At 43.0% G+C, this 14,705-nt stretch overlaps 1 protein-coding gene across 2 annotated transcripts; it reads left to right on the plus strand.

Annotated features, from left to right (window-relative positions):
- Window positions 1-877: 877 nt before the first annotated feature.
- LOC306832219 (uncharacterized protein) lies at window positions 878-12,016 on the plus strand. 2 transcript variants are annotated; one of them, XM_079356719.1, is made up of 14 exons: window positions 878-1,722; window positions 1,855-2,715; window positions 7,095-7,146; window positions 7,237-7,353; window positions 8,131-8,268; window positions 8,488-8,613; window positions 9,355-9,549; window positions 9,683-9,811; window positions 10,368-10,430; window positions 10,538-10,595; window positions 10,697-10,819; window positions 10,909-11,023; window positions 11,153-11,304; window positions 11,753-12,016. In XM_079356719.1, the coding sequence occupies exons 2-14, from the start codon at window positions 2,188-2,190 to the stop codon at window positions 11,877-11,879; spliced, it is 1,923 nt and encodes a 640-aa protein (XP_079212845.1). In that variant the 5' UTR covers window positions 878-1,722; window positions 1,855-2,187; the 3' UTR covers window positions 11,880-12,016. The 2 variants fall into 2 exon arrangements, with proteins under 2 accessions (XP_079212845.1, XP_079212846.1); XM_079356720.1 differs by having other exon boundaries at window positions 878-2,715.
- Window positions 12,017-14,705: the final 2,689 nt, after the last annotated feature.

Raw genomic sequence — 14,705 nt, forward strand, 5'->3', positions numbered from 1 at the left:
TTTAAACCTCCTGATGAACCGTTACACCGCGCCCACCTGTCAATCATGGTCCAGTATCTGTGCTTAACTACGGATAACACCGATCGCTTTCAAAATGAAAACAGAAGTTTTTTAAAAATTCACCCCTCGTAATGTGAGAATAATTAATCAGACCTATTTGGGTTATTTTGTATCAGGCTGTACAACATGTTTATCTATGTTGTGAAAACAGATTTTTTTTGCCTGCTGCATGTATGAAACTTCTGCCGTTTCTGCACTCGGCATCAAGCGGAAACTCGACGAACTGCAGGATTTTATTCTTCTGAATTGGCTTCATTTTTCTAGACCGGAGTTTGCTGCTTGGTTGTTTCCCAACAATAGTGTTCATGTGTTTATTTGAATGAAAATGTCACTGAAAATTGTCACTAATTGGAAGAATGGTGGCAACTTCCAATTAATCTGCTGATCGTTTCCTTCCTCGTTGATATGGTTGGTGTGAAAAGATTTGGAAAAAAGTGAAGTATATGTATCAGTGTTTTCACTTTAGTGTCATAATAGAGTAAAGAAACAGGAGGATATTTATTCATGTGAAGCAGGGATCATTGGGGGAAGAAAAGACGTATATATGAATTCATTTTGGAAATACTTCTTTTAGTATTTGATTTACTAAGCAGTGAAATAATTGTTGCTGCTTGCATCACGATCTTGGCATTTGAATTATGCATAGTTAAGATTAAGAGTGTACAGGGTCTCTGGTCATGAGGTCGTCTTCCTGATGTAATATCACCTTATTGCCACTGAGAGGCACTGCTGGTTCAAGATGACGTCCGAGACTCAGATGAGAAGTGACGAGTACTAAAACTTCCAGTGCTGTCACTCAATCGCTCACAGAGAGCACACACACTCAGTAAATGTATCTTTATCCATTGTTATTCATTATATTTTGAGTTCCTCCTCCATTCAGCCGTTAGCCAATAACAATAAACAGGAAGTAAAAGAGTGCTGGATGATACCTATTGACACAGGTGTTGGGATGAATCGAAGAACGGCGAGCAGAATTTAACATCATAAAAGAAAAAAAAGTCATGCCGAGGAGAAGGACAAAAATACTGCAAATTATACAAATTAAATACAAATGTAAAAAAACAATGATAATTCATTAAATATATAGCTTAATTTGATGTTTACAAACAAAACATATATCCTTCTGAGTCGACGATATTTGATACCTTTTTGTTTTGAAGTTTTGAAGTAACATTCGCGTTTTACTTTGTCCTAATATTAACCATGAACCAACTCTGTCAGCTCCTTCAGTCATAGCCTTGATGTGTTATATAGAGTTTAAACAGAGACCCCTCCCCATCCCCATCCCCGATCAGTAATGATATTGGACATTCTCCAGTTTGAACCTTCTCCAGAATGAAATTGGTCTCCACTTTGACATAGGCATCAGAATTCTTGAAATGGACGCCCAGAAGTGTCTCGTATCACAGTTTAACAAGGAGCAACCAGAGACAAAAACATTTGAATAATCCTGGCCCCTCCTTTCCCCCCCATTTGATCTTTTCCTGCCCCCTGTATGTCCCAAAATACAGAGGCGAACCTGTCGCTCCCAAGCTCAGGCGCCACAGATAGCTCAGGCACCCTTGGCTGGCGCAGCAGGAGTAAACATTTCAGAAACACAGAGTAGGTATGCTAGCAAAGAGTGAGAGCCAACTGATTCAACTGGATTCCCTTTGAAAGGTTAGTTTGATGATTCTTCAGTTCTTGCATGAATCTGATCCGTCCACGCAGCACGTAATCTCTTTTCCCTGGATAACTCTGTGCACGAGTTTTCCATGACGTATAAATAACGGCTGCTCTTACTTTGACCAGATGAGAGGAGAGCGTAAGAGAATACGCACGCTGAGAAACGTCCTCCATGGAGGTTGATGGGAGTAGTGAGGTACTGCCAAGGAAGGATTCTCTCAGTAACCCGGGTCATCTTTTAAAACCCTTCTGAGATTGAACTTCACTGGAAACACTGGCATGGCAGACTGAAGAAAGATCGAAAGATTTCAGATTGAAGGAATTAGTTTTGACTTTGATGGACTTTGATCGAGATCGACGAGTAAGAATAAAACGATTAATCAAGAAGGTTTGGATTCTGAGTTTACCGTTACACAGTTGACTTAAATCTCAGAGGGGCTGAGAGTCATTAGAGAAGCAATGAATGAAGCCGCAATGAATGTTCAGGATGCAATAGTTAGCGAGGCTCTGGGTCAGTTCCAGGCCACCTTGCAAGCAGCCGTCAGGGAGGTGCACATGGACGTAAGTGCCTTCAAGCAGCGCATAGAGCACAGGATCGAGGAGCTGTTCATTTCCCATGGACCCTTGGCCGGCGTGGTTACCCAGCTGCAGGAGGAAAACCTGCAGCTCAGGGCAAAGATGGAGGCCCTCAGCCGCCTGGTGGAGGGTCTCGCTGGGGTCAAGATCGACAGAAGTCCTGCCGAAGAGGAAAGAAAGAACGCGGAGGACGGTATCGTGAATGGACATGCACCAATGCCGTCCAAGTTACAAGACGACCAGCAACTCATCTCTGAGAACAGCCAGTCGAGTCAGTCCACCCCGACATTTCCTGAACCATCAGGGCCAACTGGTGGATTAAACCATGCTTCTGCTGCTGCTGCTGCTGCAGCTGCAGGCAGAGCCCCAGCCCTTCCTCCATGGAGGGCAAAGAGACATGCTGAAATCAACGTGAGTACTCACTGCCTATCTACAGATGATAGAGTAAAGATTCAACTCAACCCACTCTAGCCTCGAGTAGTACCAACATAAACAACATTGTTCAGTATGAGTTTGTCACCTCAGCAGTAAAACCTGATGGCTGTTGAAGGGTAGTAACAAAGCTATAAACAGCTTAAAATGGACCTGAGCACCAAAACATGACCACAACGTTATTTACAAGGTCGACGCTAAATTCCACTTTCAAACTTGTCACCATCTCGAATACGATGAGCCTCCTGATAAACTGCAACAGTGACCGCCTGAAGTCAAATCGATCACACACCTAATCATGCAGAACTTGTGACCGAAAGATAAACACATCAACCACTCAGATAGATATTATCGTATTTATACCAGGCTGTGAACATTTTCATTTCTGCTGCTGGACATTTGGATTTAGGTTGCATACGGGGCTTCCTGGTTTTACAGCTGACCCCAAGCGAACCCTCAAGGAGCCGAAGTTTTATTGCACTTCCACACTGGCTTCATTTTTAAACACCAGAGGCTGCCAACTCATTTATACACTGAATCTTTCAATAGCTATTAGCTCGGGAAAAAACCCTGCAGATGGTTTAACAACAGAAATACTTTGATAAATCTGGCGCGTTACGCTGCCTTGCTTCCAATGAAAAAGGCATATATTCCAGGAAAGGATCTATTGCATTATAACAAGCTCTAAGACTTGACAAATAATTCCACGTTGTAGCGTGGCAATGTTTACCCGTCATACAGGTCAACCGTGTGCTTTCCTTTAGAGAAGCCCGTGGCCTCCTTGTATGAAGGGTGTAGTTGTGTTTATTAGTGCTAATGTCTGTCTGGAAACAAACTTATGTCACGGTACTATTAGCATCCCACCATGCCAAGGAATCTCAGCAGCTCTGTCTTTGTGTTTGAAGGGGTGGGAGGGGGGAGACTCTGTGTTAGCCTCTTAACATGCAAAAGCCTGACTCTCTCCGAACACCTTTAGTTGGTTTATCTATTCAGACAAACTCTTATTCACAAAGCTGTCCTCTGTTTATCAGAACGCTGCGGTACATCGTCCAATCCTGGGGCTTTACTGTTCATGAATAAATCCCCTTAGTCAGGCATGTTTATGCACTGAGCTTTCCTGATCTATAAAAACCTCCATGTGAAGCGGTGGATTAGAGTATGGGTTTAACTTTGGGGAGAAAGGCCTATGTAGAATTGGAGGATTGCGCACAATGATGATCCAAATTTATATTTAACCTCTGACTCCAGCTTCACACGTTTATCCCTGAGCAGTGGCACTTCTGTATCTAAGCTCTGCATCGCCTAAAATCAGTATTTTGAGACATTATCAGGTCCTTATCGTTCGTTACTGACTAAGAGTTATTGACTTGAATATCCAAAGGGGTTAATGTCTTTAAACAGAAAACATATGCATACAAACTTTCAGCCCGACCTACCCCCCTCCTACGCTCATGACCCGCTCTATAACAGCAGGTCCTCCAAAAGGGCACATGTATTTTTGGGTCTGTGATTTGGGACTGAGCTGGAGCTCTTTGGAGCCTCTGCATGCTTTTAAACGCACCTCTGCAGCGCTGCAATATAATCCTGAGACTACTTTGAAAAATCCTCTGAACAGAGGAAGGTAACATGGCGAGGAATACAAGTCCTGATCCCTACTATATGATTCGTCAAGTCCTGCAAATGTGGCAGCGACCTCGCAGCCACAGCCGTGGTCGTAGAGGACTTAGCTGGACAGACACGATGAGCGGCCCACTATAGGTGCTGCTAACTGTGCCCGCGGCGTGCATGACGTAACTCACACGCTGAAGTGGTGTACATAAATAAAGCTCTGTACCCTAATCCCAAAGGAATCCCTCTCACCAGCCAATCCAAGTCTCAAATCTCCAAACGGAAAGTTGAATTGCGTCTAGGTCCCTGTCAATAATACCCCCCAGCCGACACCCCCAAGAGGGACGACCAGCTGTCCGGTCCAAACGCCGACATTCCTACATGCTCAAATCAACTAGTCTTCCCCACCGTCAGCCCCTCAGATGTACCAACCGTTAATCCCCTCAGGACGGAGGACTGCTTCATAGGTTAATGTTTAGCTCCATCATTTTCAAATTCCAATATCATCTTTCCCTGAGTGGTTTTGAAATCTGTTAAGTTCAGCAGCGAAGGTGGGGAGGAGTAAAAAAGGGGCCAGAACTGGACCACTTCCTAAAGTTCTTTCTGATTCTAGAGCACACTTATTCTTATTGGGATGATTGTCACCATATAGATTTATACATTTTGATGTTATTCTAAAAAAAAAAAGATGAAATGGTGTCGTTCCACATCGTCATGAAAGGTCCACGAAGATAAAAAGTCCTCGCCACTTCATGTTTGATCATTTCTGATTTTATCACCCAAGACAGAAGGCGAACTCTTTGTCACTGTCCAAAGTGTTTGTCCAACCTGGACGGGTCTGTCCATGTCTTTTGTCCCCTGAAAGGTTTCAGTTGAACATATGACTGAAGATCTGAAGAGTTTCTTTGAAAGCTTCGGCACTTTTCGAGACTACCGATCTTGAATTTCCCTCGGGATCAATAAAGTATCTATCTATCTATCTATCTATCTATCAATAACAAGAGATAGTTCTGAAAACACGTGGCATGAAAAAAGATCACAGTATCGAACCTTTTGACAACCGTACCGTACTCTTTGTGTTATTTTTGATCCAGCAACCACTAAGGGATGTGTGTGTCTTTTTTTTTTTCATCTCTTCACATGTTTTTTTATGTTAATCTCTCGTTGTTTTTGTACAGAATAAACAGACTAACTAACCTAACTAGCAAAGTGAAGCCAGTGTCTGAATACTGTTGTACCACTAATGGCCGCTAGAAGCTAGCTCCTAAAAAGCTCAAGTCCTCCTCTGTTAACCGTCAAATACTCAAACATTCAAGCTTCTTAATCCGTAACTTGGTCTGTTTGATGATGGGCCGTCAACTGTACTGAAAGCTGGACAGGTTTTACTCACTGGGGTCAAAGGCCTGAGTCTAAATCAAGTTTTAGTTTTGGAACGAAGAAGTATCATGCATGAGATATTAGCCATGTTGACACAGGTTGTTTTCTATTTCAGTTCTGCTGTGAATCATCGGCGGTCATTAAAACCATTTGGTCGGTTATGTTTATCTCGCCTTCGATACAACTGACAGGCCTGTGTGGCTGTGTTTGTTGGTATCCAACCAAAAGTATATGTACGTGTTTCCAGGAGAGACCCACGATGAACTCAGACAGGGGTTAGCGAGATTAACGGGGTCAGACTGAGTCAGACTGTGATATCCTTCAGGAGCTAGCATGGAGCCCAAAGATCACGCTGGTGCTAATCTCCCTCCTGACGACCAGTTGACGGACTGGCTGAAATGGCTTTATTGGGTGTGCTGCCAGACCACATGCAGTTCTCTGGAAAGCAAAAGTCTAGGGGTTCGGAGAGGGGGCAAATACTGGCCAAAGCTTCAGGCTGATATACTTAGGCCCCGTTTGAACCACTCAGGGTAACTGCCTGATTTCCAAAGCATCCATTTGGGGCTATATTGGGATGTAAGAAGAGTGCAGCGGAAACTCTTGCAAAGGGGCTGATTGCAAAATCTAAAATAGCCTCTCAGTGGGAACATGGGTTTGTTGGCCACAGCTGTCATTAAAGAGGTTTTCAGCTGTTAACAGCTGAAGATCACACTTTCAGAGAAGTGAGTGCACACACACACACACACACATTTATCACAGATGACAAAGGCCACAGATTATTTTTAGCTCCGCGGCGTGCAGAAGTCTGACACACAATAGATCTAACTTTGTTTGTTGTGAATAAAATCAGCTGACTGATGTCGCTGAGGAAAAAAAAGATCCACACTGGTTTAAGCAGGTGATGCACAACTGTCTCACCATCAAGAGACACTGAGTTGGGATTTCATTCAGAGGAACTCTTCCTTTGGACTTTTTGCATTTAGTTATTTTTAGAGCCGATAGGTGAAGTTTGAAGTGGATTTATATCCCATTTTTTTAAGTAGGGTTGCTGAGGTGACGGAGGGGGGGGGGGGGCACTATTTTAGCATGAACATTTGAATACATGTCTTTGTAGTTGTGACTAATCACTGCATAATACAATCTTCTTCTTTTTTTTGACGGTCAATCTTTTATATACAAAAAAATGGATAACTAATGGAAACGTATTTATAGTTGGATGATATTTATGGATTATTATCCTGCGTTAGCCCGTCGTGTTCCTCCAGTAAGAGCACACTATACTATACTATACAGGAGGGGCCGTTTGAACATGTCGGTTTCGTGTTGTGAAAAGACTCTTGGGATGTTACCAGCTTGTGTGTTTTCCTGAACAGGGCACTGATGGGAAAAACGTTGCAGCGGCTGCACAAGAGAACGTAAAGCTCGGTAGGTGATTCATCTCAGAAGCTCTGCAGAGTTGAGCAGGATGAGCAGACGTCACCTTTGGTTTTTTTTTTGTTGTTGTCCTTCCTTTAGAGAGCTCAGCGGTGGACTCTGATGTGGCTCATGCTGTCGACGCTGCTCACCAGTCCTACCGAACGCTCACCAAACAAACGGCAGAGACGCCTGCAGTGGAAACCTCCAACAAGCCCGGTCAGTGAGTTTAAGAAGCTCACACAGAGTTTAAGGATTTTATGCATTTTTTTGTGAATCATTTGTAAGCAGCACAATTTTGCAATGACAGTAGGAAACCTCCTTAAGGGGGGCACCGTGTGACAGTACTCACTCTAACTGACCTGCTCAGCTTTGCATGCATTATTCCTCTGAAAAACAAAGTTTGTGAAATTGAAAGGAAATTGAGGAATGATCTGTCTGGAAGTGAAAAAGAAAGACGAATCTGGACCCTGGCAGACAAAACGGTTGGTTGGAGGAGCTCCCAATATTTTTATGTCCAGGGTCCCAACAGACTCCAGAATCCTCCCTATCGGCAAGATGGATTTAAAGCTTCATATAGAAAGAAAGCTTCCATGCTTTCCTCTCTGTCTGAAGCATGAGATCACACAGGACACATTTCTGTTAGGGCTCCAAAATGTCTTTGATAAAACATTATAGTCTGTCCATATCAATTCAACTGAACCTGGGAACATGAATTATGTGAAGCAACATTGTCTCCCGCTGTCACTGTGATCACTGTCCACCTGTGTTTTTAGTCTACTCAATCTATTTTGCATTTCATTTTAAAATGTTGGTCTCACCCGAGTTGCTCCTGCTGCTTCATCAGCAGTGTATGAATATGTATGAACGGGATTAGTCACTCCTGATTGGACTCTTTACTCAGCAGCCTCGACCATCAGTGTGTGAATCTTTGAGTAGTCAGAAGACTAGAGAAGCGCTCGACATGTCCATTTACCGTTTGATTGTTTCATCCAGACCAGGAAGAATCAGGTCTTCTTACCAAACCTCATCAGCCGATCACTTCAGTGACAAAAGCCGGCTCTGACGCTCAGCCTGCTGCCAACACAACTAAAGAACTTCCAGTCAAACCAGCAGAGTCTCCTGCTAAATGTGGTGAGTGGAAATTATATTTTTTGTCATTTAAATTCTCGTTTTATGCCACCACACTGAAACACAGGCCGCTCTCAATCACAGGAACCAAAGTCATTCTTCAAAATGTCAGCTGCTCTCTAAGTCGACCTATCAGGAGGAAATCCAAACCAGCTACTGAACCACTTTAAAGCATCCACATCATTTGGACTTCATTCTGTATTCAGATTGTGTCTCTTTCAGATAATGAACCCCAGCCTCACCTCCCTGTCACTGCCATGGCCACCAAACCTGCCCAGTCTCCGGCACCAGCTCCAAAAACAGCAGAAGCTCCGACACGGGACGAAACAGGATTCCCTTTCTCGAGAGGTCAGTTGAAGGGTTTTTCATTTCATGTTATTGTACACACACACACACACACACACACACACACAGCCTAGTAACCGACTTTGGCGACACCGCACAGACAAAATGTGTTGCTCAAGCTGAAATGTTTGATCTGGAACAGTCTGTTCTTCCAGTTTATACTTCTATACTGCTTCCACTTGGAGCCCAGGTGTCATGTTGGATCTGCATTCAGCCTGCTCTGTTTTATTTAATACGATGTTGTCTTGATGAGACAGGACAGCTGAGGAGAGACAGGTAATCTTGGGTGGAGAGCGTAGGGGGATGACCTGCCGCAAAGGTCAGAGGTTAGATTCCAACCCATGGCAACTGCAGCCAGGACGATGAGCTGGCAACATGACCACGAGGCTGTCCTTCCTGCTCTTGCTCTACACATGGAGTATTTTTTTTCCTGCATTCTTCGGGGCCTGCTGATCACCTGATTTTACATAAACATGCAGAATCTGCTCTCAGCGCTCTGGATTGTCAGATTGGGAAATGTTGCGTTTTCCATTCGTTGTAAATCTGCGCGTCCATGGATGATCTGTCTACAGCGCTGCACCCAACAACCACCATAGCAACTAACACCTGATCTAGATTTGACTTGTAATAGACCTTTAATCAGATGAATGTCATCATGTGAAGGATGTTTTTATTCCTGAGGGTGAGATGAACAGGTTCCTCCTGTGAGAGACTATAATCAACCGCTCTCTCTCTCCTGTTCAGGGCCGTCTGGAGTCACAGAACAGAGGTCCACAGAGCAGTCGGGACCGGTCTCTCATCCTCTGCTATCAGCCGTGACCCGAAGCAGCTCCGAGACTTCAGCTGCACCCAGATCTGACTCGAGTCCTGCGTCTGCGCTGAGTCCCTCCGTGCCAGAATCCCCGACCATCAAGAGAGGCGAATATCTTCTCAAACGTGGTCAGTAAAATCAGAAGAAAGTTTGGGTTTGTCAAAATACACAAAAAAACTTAATCTCTCTCAACACATGAAGCATTTGTGCTGCGTCTTTTATCCCCTGAGTTCAGATGTTTCCTTTTCTCCGTTTCCGTAGACGTCTCACAACCCAAGCCTCAGCTCCCTGTTTCTGCCATGACTGCACCGAACGCCGAGTCTTCATCGTCCGCTCAGTCATCATCACAAGAACCTGGGGTCAAACCTGGAGAATATCCCTTTAAGAGGGGTGAGTTCTGCCCGACTTAATGTCGTGTTTCCTTCCTTCCATCGTCTTCACGTGGCAGCTCTTTTCAGACGGAGGTTTTTTTTTTTGGTACACTCACGCTGATTCTGCGACAGTGTAATGTTGGTCTGTTCATTCACACAGCGGGAGTTCCACATACACACACACACACACACACACACACTGATGAAACCGTCTCACCTCTGTAACAGGCAAAGAGAAAGTAGGAGCTCAGTTACAGGCGTCTATCTATGACAGAAGCGGCGCTCCAAAGTAACTTCAGGGATGAAAAGAAGGCGTCGTGTTGTAACGTCGCTCCCCTCGAAACTAAGCAACACAATACATCTTAAATGGGTGTTACGCAATCAACTGTTACAGACATACAACTGTTAAAATGAAAACAGGAAGTGATTCTTTTTTAATTAAAAACACGTCTTATAAATGAGCAAAGAGAGAAGAAGTAACTGTTTGTCCACAGGGGGGCGCCAAAAATGACTCAAACCAGACGGTCTTCACAGGAGCTTTACTTCCTTTGTTTTTCATCTCTTTATTCCTTCAGTACCAGTTCTCAAGACTCCCAGTCCCAGTCTGAAGAGAAGTGTGAGCTTCCCTCAGCCTGCAGGTAAAACACAGTAAAATTCACAAAACCTTAAAAAATCAAATGTGATTGATTCAAAACTATGTTCTCTAATATTCCTTCTTTTATTTGTATTTTTCTGTTTTCTGCAGAGAAGCTCCTCCCCTCCAAATCGATCATAAAATCCAGTTTCTCGCCAAACTTGGAGAAGTAAGATGTGAAAATGAATCTGGATTTGTAGCATTTCGTAAACTCATTTTGATTTAGCAACATATCTGTGTCTATGTGTGTTTTTACCCTGTCCGTCACAGGAAAGCCAACAAGGCCGGCGTGGAGTTTAACCTGGACGTGATGAAAGCACAAACGCTTCCACGCGCGAACGGCGCTCAGGCCAAACGCGCTCTCTTCGAGAGGATGAACTCAGAACCGACAAAGTGAGACACAGTTTTTAGTCATACATGTGAGCCTCAGGTGCAGGGACACTTTATCGTACACTGAGTTTTTTTTTTTTTTTCCTGAACAGACCAAAGGACTCCAAGCCCAAACTGAAGCGCTCTCAGAGTTTTGGGGTGTCCAGCGCCAGCGGTATCAAACAGATTCTGTTGGAGTGGTGCCGCTCAAAAACCATCGGCTACCAGGTCCGTTAATAAGACGTCACTGTTGTGTTGATTCTTGACTTTGAAAGCAGGGTTTGATCTCTTAATGATTTTATATATAATCCTGAAACCTTTGCAAACATAAAGACACATTCGATGTCTCTCTTTCAGAACATAGACATCCAGAACTTCTCGTCCAGCTGGAGCGACGGGATGGCTTTCTGCGCCCTGGTTCACTCTTTCTTCCCTCTGGAGTTTGACTACAACGCGCTGAAGCCGGCGAACCGGAGACAAAACCTCCAGCAGGCCTTCACCACCGCAGAGTAAGACGACTAACATGGACTGAGCGAAGGCTGTGAGTGTGGGACTGAAGCGTTAAATCAGAGGTCCGACTTGAGGTTTTTACGGCTAACAGTTACAAACAGTTCATAAAAATCTACACAGCTAATAAGAAAAGAACCGCCGCACCCTCTCTCAAATGTCTTCACGCAGAAACATCCCTCGAGAGTGATTTCAGAGCTCCTCTGATTTCTGTCTCTGCAGGGATCGTCTGGTGATGTGTTCAGAAACTTAGAGGCAAAAACAAACACTCTGATTGGACGTTACACACACAAACAGGGTCCAATATGTGACGAGTGACTGATCGTTTAGGAGAAGATGAAGTCAGCAGTTTGTGTTCGGATGCTCTTTGAATGGTTGTAGCTTGAAGGTTTTTCAGGACTGCCTTTAATAATCGTGCTTTCTCACGTCCGTATGTACTTGTCTCTCCAGGCAGCAGGCCGACTGTCTGCGTCTGATCGAGGTGGAGGACATGCTGAGTATGGGGGACAAGCCCGACCCCATGTGTGTGTTCACATACGTCCAGTCGCTCTACAACCACCTGAAGACGTTTGAGTAACTCTGCATCAGAGTCCATTATCTATAGCCTGTAGATGTCATGAAGCACAGTGTGTCATGAGAAGACAAAACTCAGCGAGCATACAGATAGAAACCACTCCTGTTTGATTCTCAAAACAAACAACGACTTTATCGATTGACAAATACAACCCTGTCTCTGAAAAAAGTTTGGACGTCGTGTAAAATGTGAATGAAGACAGAATGTGGAAAAAAAAAGCTCAAAGACAACATTACAGGTGTTCAAACTGAGAAATGTAATTGTTTGGGGGGAAAGACAAAAGGCCAATTTAAAGGTCGAGTCAGCAGCTTTGACCTAAAAAAAAAAAAAAGACTCACACAAAAAGTCACGCTCCTCCTCGGCCTCCGTAAACGTGTGCTGGTGAATGTGTCAGCACAGTCTCTCACTGGATTGTCATGATTTGGTTGGTTCAGACGTTTTGGGATGGGGAGCTGGTTTGGTGTCCTCCAGCCAATGAGAGCGTGCAGGTGAGTTTTGAGGTGGATACGTGATTTAAATAGGCGAATATGTTGTACGTAGACGTAGCATCAGAGAAGAGAAGGGGCAAACGTTTAGTTTGATTTCACCCGTTGAAGCGGAGTTGATCTGCTTTCTGTTGGACAGGCATGTGTAGGTAAACGCTACGTCTCTGGGAAGGATGGAAGCCAGGGAGGAGGGGGCCCGGTTTGAACGTTGTGTGTTTACAAGCTCCTGACTCCACGTTTAAATTTGATAGCAGCAACATGTTCCAAAAAAAAGTTGGGGCAGGGTCCTGGACTCTTTGATACAGAGCCATGCTGCTGTTAACTGTCCAGAATTTGGTTAGACATCGTCCTCATGAGTTGTCTATGTGCTTGCACGGTGGTGTGGTGGTTGCCTAGCAACAAGGAGATTCCTGGTCCGAATCTCAGTCTGACATGGAGCCCCTCTGTGTGTCAATATGTCAGTTTCTACCTTTTAAATGTTGTCGTTGTGCTATCTTAAATGAAACAGTGTTACAGTCGGTGTACATTTTACAAAACGTCCCAACTTTTCAGGAAGTGGGGTCGAATTTTTTTTCTGCCAAATAATAGAAAAGGTCTGATTCCATTTTTGGACTGTGAGTGTGAATTCACCATTACAGAGTTCCTCATTCTGTGGAGCGTCCACAGCGACTGACTCTGACTCTTATACGCTACAGCTGAAGATGTTTCATGATGTGTGTGATTCTCAGATTTACAATGGGAGGTTGTCTTTGTGGATTTGTCAGATGAATGCTAGAAAGTGGGAGATTAGCTCGCCTTAAAAAAAGAAAAAAAGAAAGAAAATACTAACAGTTTGTAAAACCTGTTGTTGATCAGTCAGTGTTTGGAAACATCAACGCTGTTTAAAAAAAGAAAAAAAGATGCTCCACTAAGAAGAAGAGCAAAATAAAGCACTTTTATTAAACGTTTGATTTTCAGTGTGACTGTTTCAGAAGTAATTAAGATGTTAAAAAAAAAACGTGATGTAAAATACTGTATTCAAAGTTGTATCGTTTTCTTTATCAGAGGTCAAATTCAGGCAATCAAATCTTTAATCTTTAAAAATGAATAACATATATTTCAGATGGTACGCTTTCATTAAAATAAATTATTGTTAGTTATAAATATGTGTTATTGATAATACACATGCAAGTAGTATGAAGCAAAGGCACTAAAAATGTCCCGACCCCTTTCAAAATAAAATTAAAAGCCTCAGGTTTAAAGACACAGCTTCTTCGTCATTTGGTCTCTTCGTGTTATTTCTCCTGTTCAATCGTCTGTTCTCTCATTTAAGGGTTTTTTGTGTCCCTTCTTCCACGGTTCTGTTGATCCATTATCCATATTATTTTCACACTGCCATCTAGTGGTGAAATAAATGTAGTTCAGAAGACCGCCAATCAAAAATGTGCTTTTTTCTCTCTCCAAATCAAAATCAGAATCGACTTTATTACCAGGTAGTTTTACACGTACAAGGACTATGTTTGTAAGTGTTTATGTTTTAACACATTAGCAGAATGAAACTATGAAACTGCAGACTTCTTCTGTCAGGGGACTTTCAGTAAGAAAGAATGGTAAACAATGTGGAAGCAATCTTAAAAAGCTAAATATCAGCACATTTTGACAAATCACTGCATTTCACACTTACTAGAGTATTTCCTTTTTTATCCTGGGTTCTAAACACACACAAAAAAATCACAGTTTTGAAAACTTTGAAGACCACAAAATGTCTCCTGTTGAGTGAAGATTCTTAATTGGCTGTTTTTAACCATAAAGTTCTTTTGTGTTATTGAATGGGTTAAGACAATTCACCTTTTTTTCCCCTAAGCTACAACAGCTATTAAATGCTATTTTCATGCACAACAAGAACTTGTGATACTTTAAATCAGTGCTTCTCAAAAGTGGATTGCGCAGCCTTTTATAAACGCGTTTGTTCTGTTCTGTCTCTTTGTTTACTGGTGTGATGTAGTGAGATCCATTCTTCATTCATAAATAGCCTAGATAAATCTCACTGATTGAGAGAAAGTCAGAAATTTGGTTGACGATTTCAGATTAAGAGACACGAGGCTAGAAAAAAATGCGAACCACCGCTTTAAATCTCCCAGACATGTAATACGCTGAAACTTTTATTCTTTTAATTTAAGAAATAGAGATTCACTTTGAGAGCAGCAGTTGTTTTTTGCTGTTGTACTTAAAGTGCTTTAATTTGATTATAGCATCACCCTCTTGGTGGTAAATATGTTTAATGTTTATTAAAGTGAAGTAAAATAATAAAAAAGCACGTGTGCTCGTGCTAAAATCTTCATCGGTGGAAACCAAAGTCAGAAAA

Source organism: Symphodus melops, assembly GCF_947650265.1.
Source record: "Symphodus melops genome assembly, chromosome: 11".
Classification (NCBI taxonomy): domain Eukaryota; kingdom Metazoa; phylum Chordata; class Actinopteri; order Labriformes; family Labridae; genus Symphodus; species Symphodus melops.